General features: G+C 39.7%; 1 protein-coding gene across 1 annotated transcript; it reads right to left on the reverse strand.

Moving 5' to 3' along the window:
- Nucleotides 1-3901: 3901 nt before the first annotated feature.
- Nucleotides 3902-11236, reverse strand: snupn (snurportin 1). The gene is made up of 9 exons (XM_061075872.1): nucleotides 11156-11236; nucleotides 9265-9429; nucleotides 8974-9157; nucleotides 8624-8728; nucleotides 7650-7746; nucleotides 5811-5908; nucleotides 5568-5645; nucleotides 5067-5147; nucleotides 3902-4885 (listed from the first exon to the last, which is right to left on the reverse strand). Exons 2-9 carry the CDS (start codon nucleotides 9420-9422, stop codon nucleotides 4565-4567), a joined length of 1122 nt encoding a protein of 373 aa, XP_060931855.1. The 5' UTR covers nucleotides 9423-9429; nucleotides 11156-11236; the 3' UTR covers nucleotides 3902-4564.
- Nucleotides 11237-13437: the final 2201 nt, after the last annotated feature.

Raw genomic sequence — 13437 nt, forward strand, 5'->3', positions numbered from 1 at the left:
CTCTCAACTCATGCTACATAAAAATCCATTACACTTTATAGGAATTTCATGACATCATAGGAAACAGAAAATACCCAACAGAATAATAACGTTGTTGTAACCCCCCCACCCAACACACACAGGTCTGCACAATTAGTATCAGCTGCTGATATATATTTCAGAAGGGAGTTCCTAATGAGACTGTAAAATTAATGTAATGCAAAACAGCACATGAGCGTGTGTGAGGGGTTTGGAAGAGTTATCATTGCTGTGTTAATCCTCTCTTCAATTATACACAAGTAATGGACGAAAAGCTTTTCGAGAACGGTTGGTTATTTATTTATCTGACTTCAAGTGATTGTTTTTTCTTTCAAGGAAAGGTTAATTATAGGTACAATCACATGCTGTTCATGTTTTTTTAACAATCCCACAATAGGCGGACTGTAAATAATGAGGCGTGAGAAAGTCTGGTTGAAAAACCAAAAGGGAAAAGGGGGTGGAAAACAATAGACTTCCTGTACAACCAATTGACATCATGTCATTTGGGAAACTGTGATTGGTGAGCTTTAGTCCTGCCCACATAATGTCCAGAGTCTTTGAGCGCATCAAACTCTTAAGAGATGAAGGCCCGATTTAACTCACTGTGCTTGCCAGGGAAATCAGACAGAGATTAAGGTATGTCGTTTCCAAAAAGACCAGTTTGTTCAAAGATGATGTCTGGACAGTATGTTGAAGCCTCTGGTCCAACATAATCCACTACAAGTTTATTAGACTCCATATGCCAGTATTAAGTCTGAACTTATTAATGTTCATATAAAGGCTTTATGGAAATCACATCTGAATGGATTTTATGAAAAATCCCAAATGTACTGTACAAAAGCTTTGATCCAGAGGTCATACCCTCAACATTGGGTCTGGGGTTTTATGGGTTTTCATGGCTAGAGGAGGAGGTGACATTCTGAAGTTACTAACATATCACACATGGTGGATCTTTTTTAATGAAAAAATATACAAAACGGTATTATTTGCTGCTCCAATTTCATGCAGAGAGTTTGATAAGATAATTGGCTCCACTATCATGTCTGTTTATAGGGTTAGATATGAGCCCTCATTAGCTTGTTAGCATGGCTCATTGGTGTATCTAGGATTTTTCTATATCTCGAGGGGGGGCATAAAGGGGCCACAATTACTCTTAGCTCTATAGGTTTGAGCAAAGCATCACATCTTTCAATATATTTTGAAAGTGATTGCTGGTTCAAGCACATTTTGTCCTTCTGAAAATATTACAATTCTGAACAAATTGTCTTATTTATTGTGAGTATTTCAAGTGACTCGGCCCATGGATCCGTGAAAACATGAAAGAGAACCTGTGGTAGCCTCCAGTTGTCATAAAAAATAAAAGGTGTTTAGTTTGTCCAGTCTGGGCTACTGTAAAAAACGTGGCAGAAAACAACAATTCGATACAATTTAGATGATCACTCGTAAGTGAAAAACATCACTAGGATCATTTTAAATTTGATATCGGCAAATAGATCTCTTTCACCTTAATTGTACACACTGGACCTTGAATACCAGGAATTAACATCCAACACAAATCGGCTCTGCTTCATAGAAGTCTTGTGACAAGGTCTTGGTGTTTATAGCGTTCAGAGAGGCCTAAACAAAATTGTACTTGTGCGAGACGGAGATCTTTGAAAAGTGTTACTGTGCACTGACATGTGCTCAGTTCCTGGAAAGTGCTGCTGACTAATAGCTGAATTCTTGCAGTAACCACATGCCCCACTCTGCTCTCTGTGACACAGCCCTCAGGTTATAGGTGAGTGAATGTGAGAGAAAGAACATACCATTGTACTCCATTAACAGACAGTTTATCTTGCTCTGTAATATTGCTTCACTAACAGTGACAATAATCTCATTGGGTTGCCTATATGCTGTTTGCACACATGTTTACGAGATGCAATCCTCAAACCACGTTGACACAATGCTCATGCTGTGTTTTCATTCATCTGTAGATATTTCAAAATTTATCATCAACCAGATCAACACATTTTTCCATTCGAGTGGAAATCTCACTAAAGAAGCTTCCTCACTTTAAATGATCAGAACCATGCCCCATTACTGTCATAGCTTCTTTGATGCTCTTCAGGGGTTAACGTGTAATGAGATATTGTGTTTTCATCTCCTACGTTTCCCCGAATGAGTTATACTACTAATCCCCACAGAAGGGCAGGGAGCGTGTTATTTTCACCTGTCAATGTTTCCGTGTGGGTGGTGATAGCAGTAGTGATACCATCTCAAAACCAATACAAAGAGAAAATAATGATTTGTTCTTTCCAGCATAGAAACAGTTAGTCGTGGCACAAACACAAAAACATGTCATTAGCTGCTGTTTGGAGCTGATGTTTCTTTAAAGAAAGTGGATACGCTTTGATTCAAAGGTCAAACACAAAGCACTGTACTTATACAGCTGGTTTAAAATAAAAAACTTAAATTGACACATCGTCCTGGTATTGCAGGACCTTCAGGGAGGGTGCACCAACACTGAAGATGGCGATTATGCCCCAAACCGAGTCCAAATCATGTAAAATATGCCGTGAATTAAAACAATAACTAAGCCATTAGCTCTGAGAGGATGTACCCAGCTTAATACCAACATAAACATGCTAACATGCTCAAAATGACAACGGTAAGCAGGTTTATGTTAACCATTTTTCCATCTTTGTTAAGCCTTTTGTCATTGCATCATTTGTTAGTTTTAAATAGTTAACATTTTAGGAACTTTACTGATGAACCCCAACTGGAATAATGTGATGGTGCTACATACAAATTAAGCAATCACCAACATGATGCCTGTAAGCAGGGCCAACAATGCCCATGACAATACATTCAAGAGTTGTAATGAGGGTTCATGTGGGGGCCATGTACAGTAGGTCTGAAGGTTTATATTCTTGAAATGTATATAATTTCATGGGCATCCAACCAATAATTATGTGAGTCTGAACTAACAAACAAAGTCTGAACCAGAGGTTAACTCTACCATCAGCTCCTGTCAAGGTCTTAAACCAAATAAATGCAGGAAAGTGTACCTCAACAAATCAAGGTAGAAGTTAATAACATGACTTTCTAAAGTTGAAACCAGCCACAACACACTTGGAAACTGTAACTTCTCGTAAACCAGGGAAACAAAAGGAAAAGCAGGTCACCTCCCTTCCTAAGATATTGTAAACTACTTCAAACAACACAAATCTGGTCACCTGAGGCGGTGTTAAAGAGGATGCGCTGGCACAAGTCACTGAAACTAAGTTCACAACCCTGCCAGACAATCCGCACATCTTTTCCTGTTGACAGTTTCCACCCGGCTCTTCAGTTACGCATATGGCACAGTGACCTCAGTGCGGAGGGGAAGAGACGCTGAGTTCTGCTGAGGAGAGCTGGTAACAGCCGTATGAGTCACTTCTTACCATCAATGGAACATCAGATACTTGCAGGTACACTGACAGAGCATGTACAGTCAGGTAACTGCAAAGTATTTTCGCAACTTAACCAATAACATCAAACACATCAGACATGGAGTATAATAAAATTCTATCCCTAAACTTAAAGTTAAGTTAGTTTCATTTTATATACAAGTCTATATTTTATGACAGAAATAACACTATTTAGTAGTTTACTTGAAAATCAACTTTCAAAATATATTTTGACAGTTTTTTTTTTATTGTTTGATATTTCCAAAAGGTGAAAAAAACAGAAGCAAATTAAATGAGCATGTGATGACTTCGGAGAAATTTCTGTTTGTAAGACTTTCTTGTTTTATCATTTAAGAATTCCTTGTAACAAGTTGCTTCTAGAAAATCAACCTATTTTTCAAATAATTTTGGCCCTCAAAACTCAAAAACCCCTGGGACCAAAAGAAGGGGCGTAGTCCATTTAAAAAAAACTTTTATTTAGAAAATTACACTTTTAAAACAACTTTTCAACAATTTTAAACTTCTTTTGAAATAGTAAAATCCTATGCCGATCCTGCTTTTCATGGTCACAACTTAGCGACATCCCCCCTTCCAAAATGCTAAGTGAAATGTATACTCTCCGTTAATGTTATTCGAATGATGTTTGTTGATGCCGGTTATAAGAAACATACCAAATGACAAGAGCAAGGATGAGATGTTACGTGAGATCTGAAATGCAGAGCAACAAAATAAAACGACCACGAATATAAATGTGCCAAACTTCTTGTCCTTTTTTGGATCCCTCCAACAACCTATGGTGTTATGAAAGGATCTGCATAACGCACTGACTGTGGCTGAATCCTGTGCAGTTTTTCCAAAGGAAATGAACCGTTTACAAGTTCTGCATTTTGATGTAGATATATCAATGTTTTTAGCCCAAATCAAAACGGATATATACAGCATAGCTCTACTAATCTGCACTCTGAAGGCATCCTGAACAGTGCCTGATTAGAATTAGCCATGCTTTGTGATAGGTCCGATCTGCAGAAGCATTCAGCAGAGATTCTAAAGAGCCATATGTGGGCCGACGCCACTCAGAAACACTGAGTAAGCTACAAGCGTCTCATTAAGCCTCCCACTCAGTTCTCCATGTTTGCTTCCCTTATTGGCTTTTGATTCAAGAAATTCAGCGAATCCGCACTGTCCGGGTCCGGCGTGGACAGGTGCTCCAACTCGTAGCCTCCGCTCCTGTTGGCTGGGCGGACTTCACTTGATGTTTTTTTGTGTTCCAGGATCTGCTGCAGCTGGTGGCTGGCGTACTCCGGCTTGGCGGTGAGCGGCCCGATGGAAACCTCTATACCCAGGATGTCAGTGACCATGTATGGGCGAAGCCAGCCAACCAGAGGGGTGCTGCCGGGAGTGTAGTGGGTCTGCTGGTGGTAGAAGAGGAGACCATCCACCTGCAGCCACAAATTAAGCATTAGATTTATCAAAGCCTGATGTTAGCTAAACTAAATGTATTTGTGTTTGTCTGTTCATAAGCCGTTTTAAAGATTTTTTTCATAAGCACATCATCAAACTTTAAAACTCTAGCGTTCATCTGACTCAACATTAAGGTGTTTGCAGAGAAACTGCTCTTACGCTGAAGCTGTACTCAGCAGCCAGGGCTTTCTGAATGGATTCTGCTGTGCAGGCTGTGCTTTGGAGGCTCACAAACCGGAACTGTAGAACCAAACAAAAACAGTACACCACATTGTTAGTTCCATATAGAATTTGTCTTCTTGTCAAATGTGAGAAAGTAGTTTCCAAAAGTGAATTTACTCAACAGGGTCTGATTTAGCTTCTACTGGGGCTGAAATTAATCTCCATAATCTTGAAGATTTGTGTGATTTTAGTCCAAAATTAGTCCACAAGACAGTATCAGGAGTATGTCTTTAATTTTTCATTTGTCTTATTTTCCAAGGTTGAAGTTTAGGAACTTTATGTTTTCCCATATTGGGAAATAAGGTGCAGCAAGACATAAAACAAACAGAAAATACAATGTAGTGTATCCAGCAACAACACAAATACACAATACAGGAAAGTAGAAAGGAGAAATGGGGCATGACGTGGAAAGGCTCTATTCCTGTTGCTGGTACTCACAGGGTTGCGTTTGGCGATCTCTGATAGGCCGTCCGTCTCCACGACTTTGGATTGAAGCCAGAAGAAACGGAACTCGGTCTGTTGATGAGAAAACAAGCACTGTAAACAAAAAACCCCCCATTTCAAATACTGAGGCAATGAGATGGGCAACGTGGTCAGAAGCACATCTGTGGCCCAGACTTCGCTACTTAGGCAATTAGACAAGCATTCCTGGGTTGCTGCAGGATTGGAAGCCAGACTCACCGGGCAGTCGTAGACCGGGTGGCCTCTCCAGCACATGACGTCCAGGATGTAGTAGGTTCTGTCCACTTCGCTGTAAATGCAGTCTAGGATTGTGTAGTCTGCGTGGAACAAAAACAAAGACCAATTCACACACAGACAGCATTCACATGTACGCTTAACTATTACCGACTAATTAAAAAGCAATAAGAAAGGTTTCACTCCTTAATAGTATCTCAAATTCAGCACTACAGGATGCTTGATGTGATCATTGATCTGTACCAGGAGCCCAATGACTCCAATAACTCATGTTGGATGTGCAAATCATTTTGTGTTTCCTTTTAGATGTTTTGTAACAAACACCAATGAGAAGAGTTTCAAGACACCAACAACCACGAGGATGGTGCAACATCTGTGAACAACAAGTTCTGCCACACGTTTTAGCTCCAAAGGCTAGAATAAGTCTTGCATGCCACTAAACAAATACAAGTTGACAATATCAACTCTTCACTGTGTGTTGTAGTTGTATTGCCTTTTTTCACTACTCCCTAAAATAACACAAGATAAATTATTTTTTCGGATGTGGCTGAGGGGTAGAGCGGTCTTCCTCCAACCAGAAGGTCAGAGGTTTGGTTCCAGTCTTTCCCATCTGCATGCCGAAGTGTCCTTGGGCAAGAAGCTGAACCACAAATTGCCCCTATTAGTTATTGGGAATCGCTTTGGATAAAGGCGTAAGCTAAATGATATGTAATGTAATATTTAACAGATGGCAAAGATGAGGCAACAACAAGATGGCTGATTAAAAAAGAAATGTGCCCACATCAACAAAAAAATATCGTTGCGAAATAAAGGAAGAGAAATCAAATCCCTTTACCGGAGCTTCCTTGTATTTTTGTTGAAATAAAGAGGTGACAAAATTCCACTTTATTTTTTTTAATAGTCACATTATCAATTTGAAATCCTATCATGAATTGAATGACTGCGCAGCTCATTTCTCTTCCTGCTTGCTTGAATCATCCAGTTTATATTGCTTTTATCATGTAAAGCACTTTGTGTTGCATTGATTGTAGGAAAAGCTGCTGCACAAATAAAGTCGGATTGATTGACGGATCAGAGGCAGCTTGGTACACCAGCCCAACCCATGTCATGTTCAGTCACGTCAGGACTGTGCCAGAGAGGTGTTGACTTTGATCTGCTGTATGTTTTGTTGCCCACAGTTATGGTGGTGTAATTTGAAAATACTTTGCACACAAAACAAGCAAAGCAATAGACAGCTAGTGACCATGAGCAGACTTTATTCAAGCCCAAATCAATCTCCAGTATCATGTTGTGCACGATAATGAATATACGACATTTAGCTGCAGTTATCTGTCACAGACCGATTGATAATCCACAGGACCTGCAAAGTGTATGGTGATAAAGTTGTGTGCTCAGCATGAATAACATGATTAATGCACCAAAGTAAATAAACTTATCTTAAGCACACGGTTAGTTAAGGAAGCTGAGTGAGCAACTGAGACTAAATCTCCATAACTGTAATGTGTTCTAGAACCAATGAATAATTAATTATCATTATAACGTCATTAATTAGGCTGCTCCTTTATGAAAGTCTGTGTTAGAACCTAACTGCCTATCTCTAACTGCAGAGAAGCTACTAAGTTCACTTGCCTTTTAGTTCCTGAAATGATTGCAAGTATTTCAGAGTCCACCAATGATGTTCGTGTTAAATATTGTCTTATTTGACTCATGAAAGAGAAATGAGGGTTGTTTTAAACACATTTAGAAGAATCTACTGTTCGAGAGACACTGATTCAAAAATACAGAGTCAGTATATTTCAGTGACCCCTGTGACAGGCCACCTACCTTTTCCCATGGCAGAGTTGTGTCGGTTCCCACCAGGCAGCAGGGAGGGGAAACGGTTCACACAGTAGCCGCTTTTAGTGTACGCCGCAGTGGAACCCTTTAGAGAAAGGCAGGACCAGAGACGTTACATGAGGGAAGAGACAAAAGACACCACAACATCTTCCCCCTGCACCGCGAGTGTCACAGAGTTTGATGCGTTTCTGCTTTTCTACCACTAAAATCTGATCAGTTCATCCTTGAGTCCAAGTGAACATTTATGCCAAAACACCAGAGGCTTCATGGCTATCGGACAGAAGGACATACATCTGGACCACCTAAAAACATACGGCCTCTGGTCATGGCTGTTGCTGATATGGAATCAAATAATATAACACTAATTAAAGCTTCAATGCACTTCTTTTCACCAGCGAGAAATGGTTACTCTTTCTTCCTATTTTAGAGATCTAATGATTAAATTCAAGTTTGCATCAGCATGATGTCAACTTCTGTTTCCAGTTGGATGACGACACACTGTGGCTCAATACACTTTGTGTTGTCTGTGTGTGGCACAACTTGCATTGGATTCTTCCCCTTTAACACTTCCCTCACCACCTCAGTGCCAAGGCCAAAACCTTTTTCATGTTTGCATTTTATTCTTCTAGGGCTGCTGGATTATGGCAAAAATCATAATCGCAATTATTTTGTGCAATAATGTAATCACAGGTATTTATCCTGATTACTTATTGACTTTGGAAACATCGCACACTTATTGAACTTTTAAGAAGAAAAAAATGTAAGTGCCTGTGTTAACAGATTACAGTGTCAACACAGCCTGAGTGAGCAGCGCAGATCAGCCGATTTTGTTCATCTGCACTTTTCTAATCACTCACACGTAGAACTGAACTCTTGGATAAACAGGGCGTCACTTCTATCTGTGAACTATCTGTCAACTAGGGACAGACTGAGTGGCTTAAAGAACAATGACAGGTTCCTACCTTGGAGGCAACAATGAGAGATCTTTTTCCAACAGGACAAACCACCATCAACCAATCAGTGTCCAGTTCTGATGGTACATCCACCAGCCACTCTGACAGCATGAGCTGAGGAGGAAGTGGAAACAAATTCAGCGCTTCATCTTCATCAAAAATTGTATTAGAGACAACAAGATCTATCAACTAAACAGTGATTTGTTACAAGGTCTGATGAGAGAGCAGGGCAGTAATTCTACAACCTAGTGTGCCCTCTGCTGGACAAAATGATGAATGCAACAAAAAGGGACCGGAATAATGTGTTCCTCCCGCATGAGTAAGAGTAATACCTGGGTCACAACACGTCAAACACTGACCTGGTTGGCATAATGCTTCGGCAGCTTCCTCCTCTCAATCTCCATCCCATCGTCCTCTGCGTTGCTGTCTGTCTCCCGTTCCCCCTCCTCCAGTTTCTCCATGTCCTCCTCCCCATCGCTGTCTGCCCCTGTCCAGTCCCCATCAGCCAGGCGCCGCGCATGGTTGACGTAGTTTAACCTTTTACTGGAACGACATGAAAAAGAATGTCTCATCCAGACCCTCTCTGTCTGTGGTGTTGCCTTTAAAGTTCACCAGTGGGATTTAGAGGTGTAAACTGTTGGGACACGGACCTTTTCTGCAGCTCAAGGAAGCGCCTCCGCCGCTCGCTCTGCTCCAGGACACTGTGCTTGCTCTTGTACTGGGCCAGTCGAGGGTGTGGGGCGGCTGTGCTGTTGAGATCCTTGGACACAGCAAAGCTGGCCGAGAGGGCTTTGGTCAGGTCATCCATGGGGACTCTGCAGATCAGTCGAAAACAATGGTTAATGGCCTATTTTTCAAGTAATGTGCTTCGTGAGTCATGAATAAATCACTATATGCGAGCCTGAAAATTAGAATATAGGCAATATTAGTTAGGGATTGGGGGAAAAATCTATTCAGTTACGAATCGCGATTCTTGTGAATGATGATTTTAAATCGCCATGCTGCCTCCCAAATCGATTTTTTTTTAAAAAAGCATGTTGATCAGCTCTTGTTTTTGCACAAGAATCTAAACATACCCAAGCACTAGCTCTGCATAGCCTACATGCAAACAAAGGTCAAGCATAGCCTACTTTTTGTTTATTTCAAAGTTTATATTTTAAGTAAACTTTTATTCATCCTATTTAATTGACCTTTTATTTATTGTTTAAAAGTAGCCTTCGTGGCATACATTTCTTAATCTGTCAGTTTGTGTGCAGTTGACAGGGGCTATACATTAATAGGGCACATTTTTATTTATTTTCTCTATTGGCTGCCCGGCAGTCATTAAGTTAATGTTAATATTTGAAATAAAACTTGTAAAGCTCCAAGTAAATTTGACTGTGTTGTATTTGAAGGTATGATTCCATTTTTTTCCATGGTCCAGTATTTAAAAAAAAAAAATAACCAAAAGAAATCGTAATATGGAATCGCAATACCCACAGAATCGCAATACATATCGTATCGCCACCTAAGTATCGTGATAGTATCGTATCGGGAGGTCCCTGCAGATTCCCATCCCTAATATTAGTGATGATCATTGGGAGCAGATTGGAGATTTTGTTTGCAAGCACATTTATTAGCTAAGAAGAATATTATTTATGATGCACTGGTGCTGCATTACGTTATTTTGTGAGGCAAAGGTGTAGGCTGCTGTAGGCATGTGCTGTGTTCTGGTGGTTCATTCAGACAACATTTGTTTTACATTTTGAATGATGTATGAGTGAGACTCTTATTCATGAAGTTGAAATGGGGGGGAAATATTAATCAAAGTTTGGGTCTTAGGTCGATAGTTGAAAACGTGGGGTCTTTGCTAACTGTCAAGCATGAGGGTGGGAAAGGAGGGAACACTACAGGCTGAGAAGAGGCGGATTTCTACAACAGGACAATGTTCCAAAGCAGATATAAAAAACCCCATTATAAACTGATTCAAGAAACACAAGCTTCTGGAAGATCCCTCAAAAACTCCAACATCACTGAAAACCTGGAGAGATCTTAAACTTGATGTATGAGCAAGACAGCCTGAAAATATCTCAGAACTTGTTTATGTATAGAATAAAGACTCGTAGCTTTTACAGAAGACATTCGAAAAAGAAAACTAGATGTTTTTTCGGGGAGGGGGGGGTGATGTGTCATCACAGACTGTTCATAAAAGATGGGGCACATTGAACTATCTGTAGTTTTAACAACACGATATAACATCAATGACATTACGTCATAACCGCAGAGCGACGACACGAGGCTTCAGAAACCAGTGACACCAGTATGCTCTCATCTCACACGGAGGTTCGACTCGTTTTTTGTTGCAGAAATCCCAGTGTTTCAGTTCAGGTTAGCAAGTAGCATGATGCTAAAGCTGCTAGCATAGTGTGGGCCGACGAGGCACCGCGGAGTCGACAGACGCGGAGTTACGGGCTCGTTTCTCCCGCAGCCACAGGTGGTAAGCAGGGGGTGCAGTGGCTGTGGAGGGAGAATGAAGAAGAAACCAGTGAGACACTCAGATACCTGGGACACGCAGGAGGCTGCTGGTGGTGTTGCTGCTGCTGGTGGAGCTGGTGCTGCTGCGGAGGAGGCGTCACGCTGACATCTTCCCACCACTGGAGACAAGTCGTTGGTCGACCAACAGCAGCAACTATCCCAGAGTTAGAGCGGCGGCACTTGCAGTGAAAACAAACTACTGTGAACATCTTATCATGTTTCCTGAACACAGTAACACTGTAAAAAATCTGTGACAATTTCCCAGTGAGGTCTTACATCATTACGCAAGACACATTTCTGTCTGGACTGATTGACTGTTTGTTATACAGAAGCCTGTTTATTTGTTGAAGGTGTTAAATCCATGGTTATACTGTGTATTTGTACACTCTGTATTTGTAAAATGTGTATTTCAGATCATTAAGTAAAAGCATCATTACCAAACTATATGTCTGGCAATAGTACTACTGACTTCAAAGTTCTTACGTATTATTATAAATTTAGTATTATCAACTAAATTTAGGGAGTGTGTAATACTTATTACTTCAATTATTAGGGCCCGAGCACAGACATCAAAGGTGTCTGGTGAGACCCTATTGAAATTGTAAGAATTATTATTATTATTATTCAGGCAAATGAATTGGCTTTTTGAGGGCTTTAACATGCTCAACTTCTTACCAAAATTTGCAGAAAGTAAGAAAGTGGTGAAAATTTACGTATTCTGAAGGAATTTTCAATGGGCGTCGCAAAATGGCTCAACGGTGCCCCCCGAGACAGCCCAAGACCCCCCGAATGTGTACCCATTGACCGATCTTCACAAAAATCAATACACAGGTGTATCATGACCAGACAAACAAAAAAGTCTCTAGGTGCAATTGGAAAAACAAAACAGGAAGCCTGCTATTTTGTATTTAGTGGCCATGTTGGCCATATTCCACATTTATTCTTTGATACACTTGTACCAGGGTTTTCATCGGATCAACTTCAAATTGAGATGAGTTTCATCACAACAAGATGGAGATAAAAACTGACTGACGGATTTTTTTTTAATCACACGGTGTGACCGTGGCGTGGCGTCAAAGTTTGATTACACGCCATTAAAACACGATGTTCTGTAACGCGGACATACATGGACCATGAGTCCTTTGATTTCAGTCTTCCTAGATCAAAGGAAACTTTATGTCTTGCAAAGGTCACGTCTCTTTCTCTCTCAGAACTGGTTATTTTTGTTTTTTCAGACAAAAAGCATGCAACGCTTCAAAATGGATGTGCTCGGGCCCAACCAGTGCTGCTTTGCAGCCCTAAAAATGTTATATTTTCTTATATTATCTATTTAGATATTTACAATAAAGTTTATGATGAAACTTTAAAATATCAAGCCTCAATTACATTTCTTTCTCAAAAGGGTTTCATAACGACATCTTTATTGACCGATATTCTGTCCTTGTATCTGCTTGAGTTTATTGATTCGTAGTTTCCTGCATGAGTTATAGTGATTTATGATGTTGACTGTTCTTCTTCTGTACAGGGATAACATCATCTATATTTTTAAATGTATTTTTATTTTATATTATTGTATCTTTCTTGTAACTGGCGAAATAAGTATTCAGATCCTTTAAAGTAAAAATGACAGTACGAGAGTAAAATGATCCCTTTACCAATATGGTTATACTGTGTATTTGTACAGGTATATCTGTATTTTTAAAATGTGTATTCAGATCATTAAATAAAATCATCATTACCAAACTAAATGTCTGGTAATAGTACTTCTGACTTCGAAGTTCATATGTATTATTATCAACTAAATTGAGTGAGTGTGTAATTAAAAAAGTGAGTCAAAATACTTATTACTTCAATTATTATATTATTGTATCCTTCTTGTAACTGGAGAAATAAGAATTCAGATCCTTTAAAGTTAAAATTACAGTTCCAAATATGATCAGCATTTAGGGGGACACGGTTACCTTCAAGTAAAAGAGTTATTAAAGTATCAAAAGTAAACATGCTTGACTTGTTATGCTGGGCTGTTGTGTGCTGTGTATGTTAAAAGTTAGTCTGAAGAGTAAACAGAACTCTTAAATGAACAAAGTGGAGTAAAATAAAGTGTAGTCGAGATAAAAAGTAGCACAAAAAAGAAAATTAAAAAAATTGTACTTATGTACTCTATTAATTATTCACGTATCACTCTGAGGTGCATTTACATGACATGACAATACAGTATACAAACAAAATGTCATGCTGAAATCTATCATCTTATGTTAAATTAAGGAATATCTGTGAAGAACATGAAGTATAGCCGTGGTGTGATGGTC

Source organism: Limanda limanda, chromosome 8 (genome assembly GCF_963576545.1).
Source record: "Limanda limanda chromosome 8, fLimLim1.1, whole genome shotgun sequence".
Classification (NCBI taxonomy): domain Eukaryota; kingdom Metazoa; phylum Chordata; class Actinopteri; order Pleuronectiformes; family Pleuronectidae; genus Limanda; species Limanda limanda.

Bases quoted from the DNA above. Each gene is read 5' to 3' on its own strand.
- snupn (XM_061075872.1), bottom strand. From the start codon at position 9,422: ATGGATGACCTGACCAAAGCCCTCTCGGCCAGCTTTGCTGTGTCCAAG. The intron at 8,729-8,973 runs GTCAGTGTTTGA...CTTCCTCCTCAG, and splicing joins CGAAGCATTATGCCAACCAG to CTCATGCTGTCAGAGTGGCT. The intron at 4,886-5,066 runs GTAAGAGCAGTT...TTGTGGCTGCAG, and splicing joins CTGCTGAGTACAGCTTCAGC to GTGGATGGTCTCCTCTTCTA.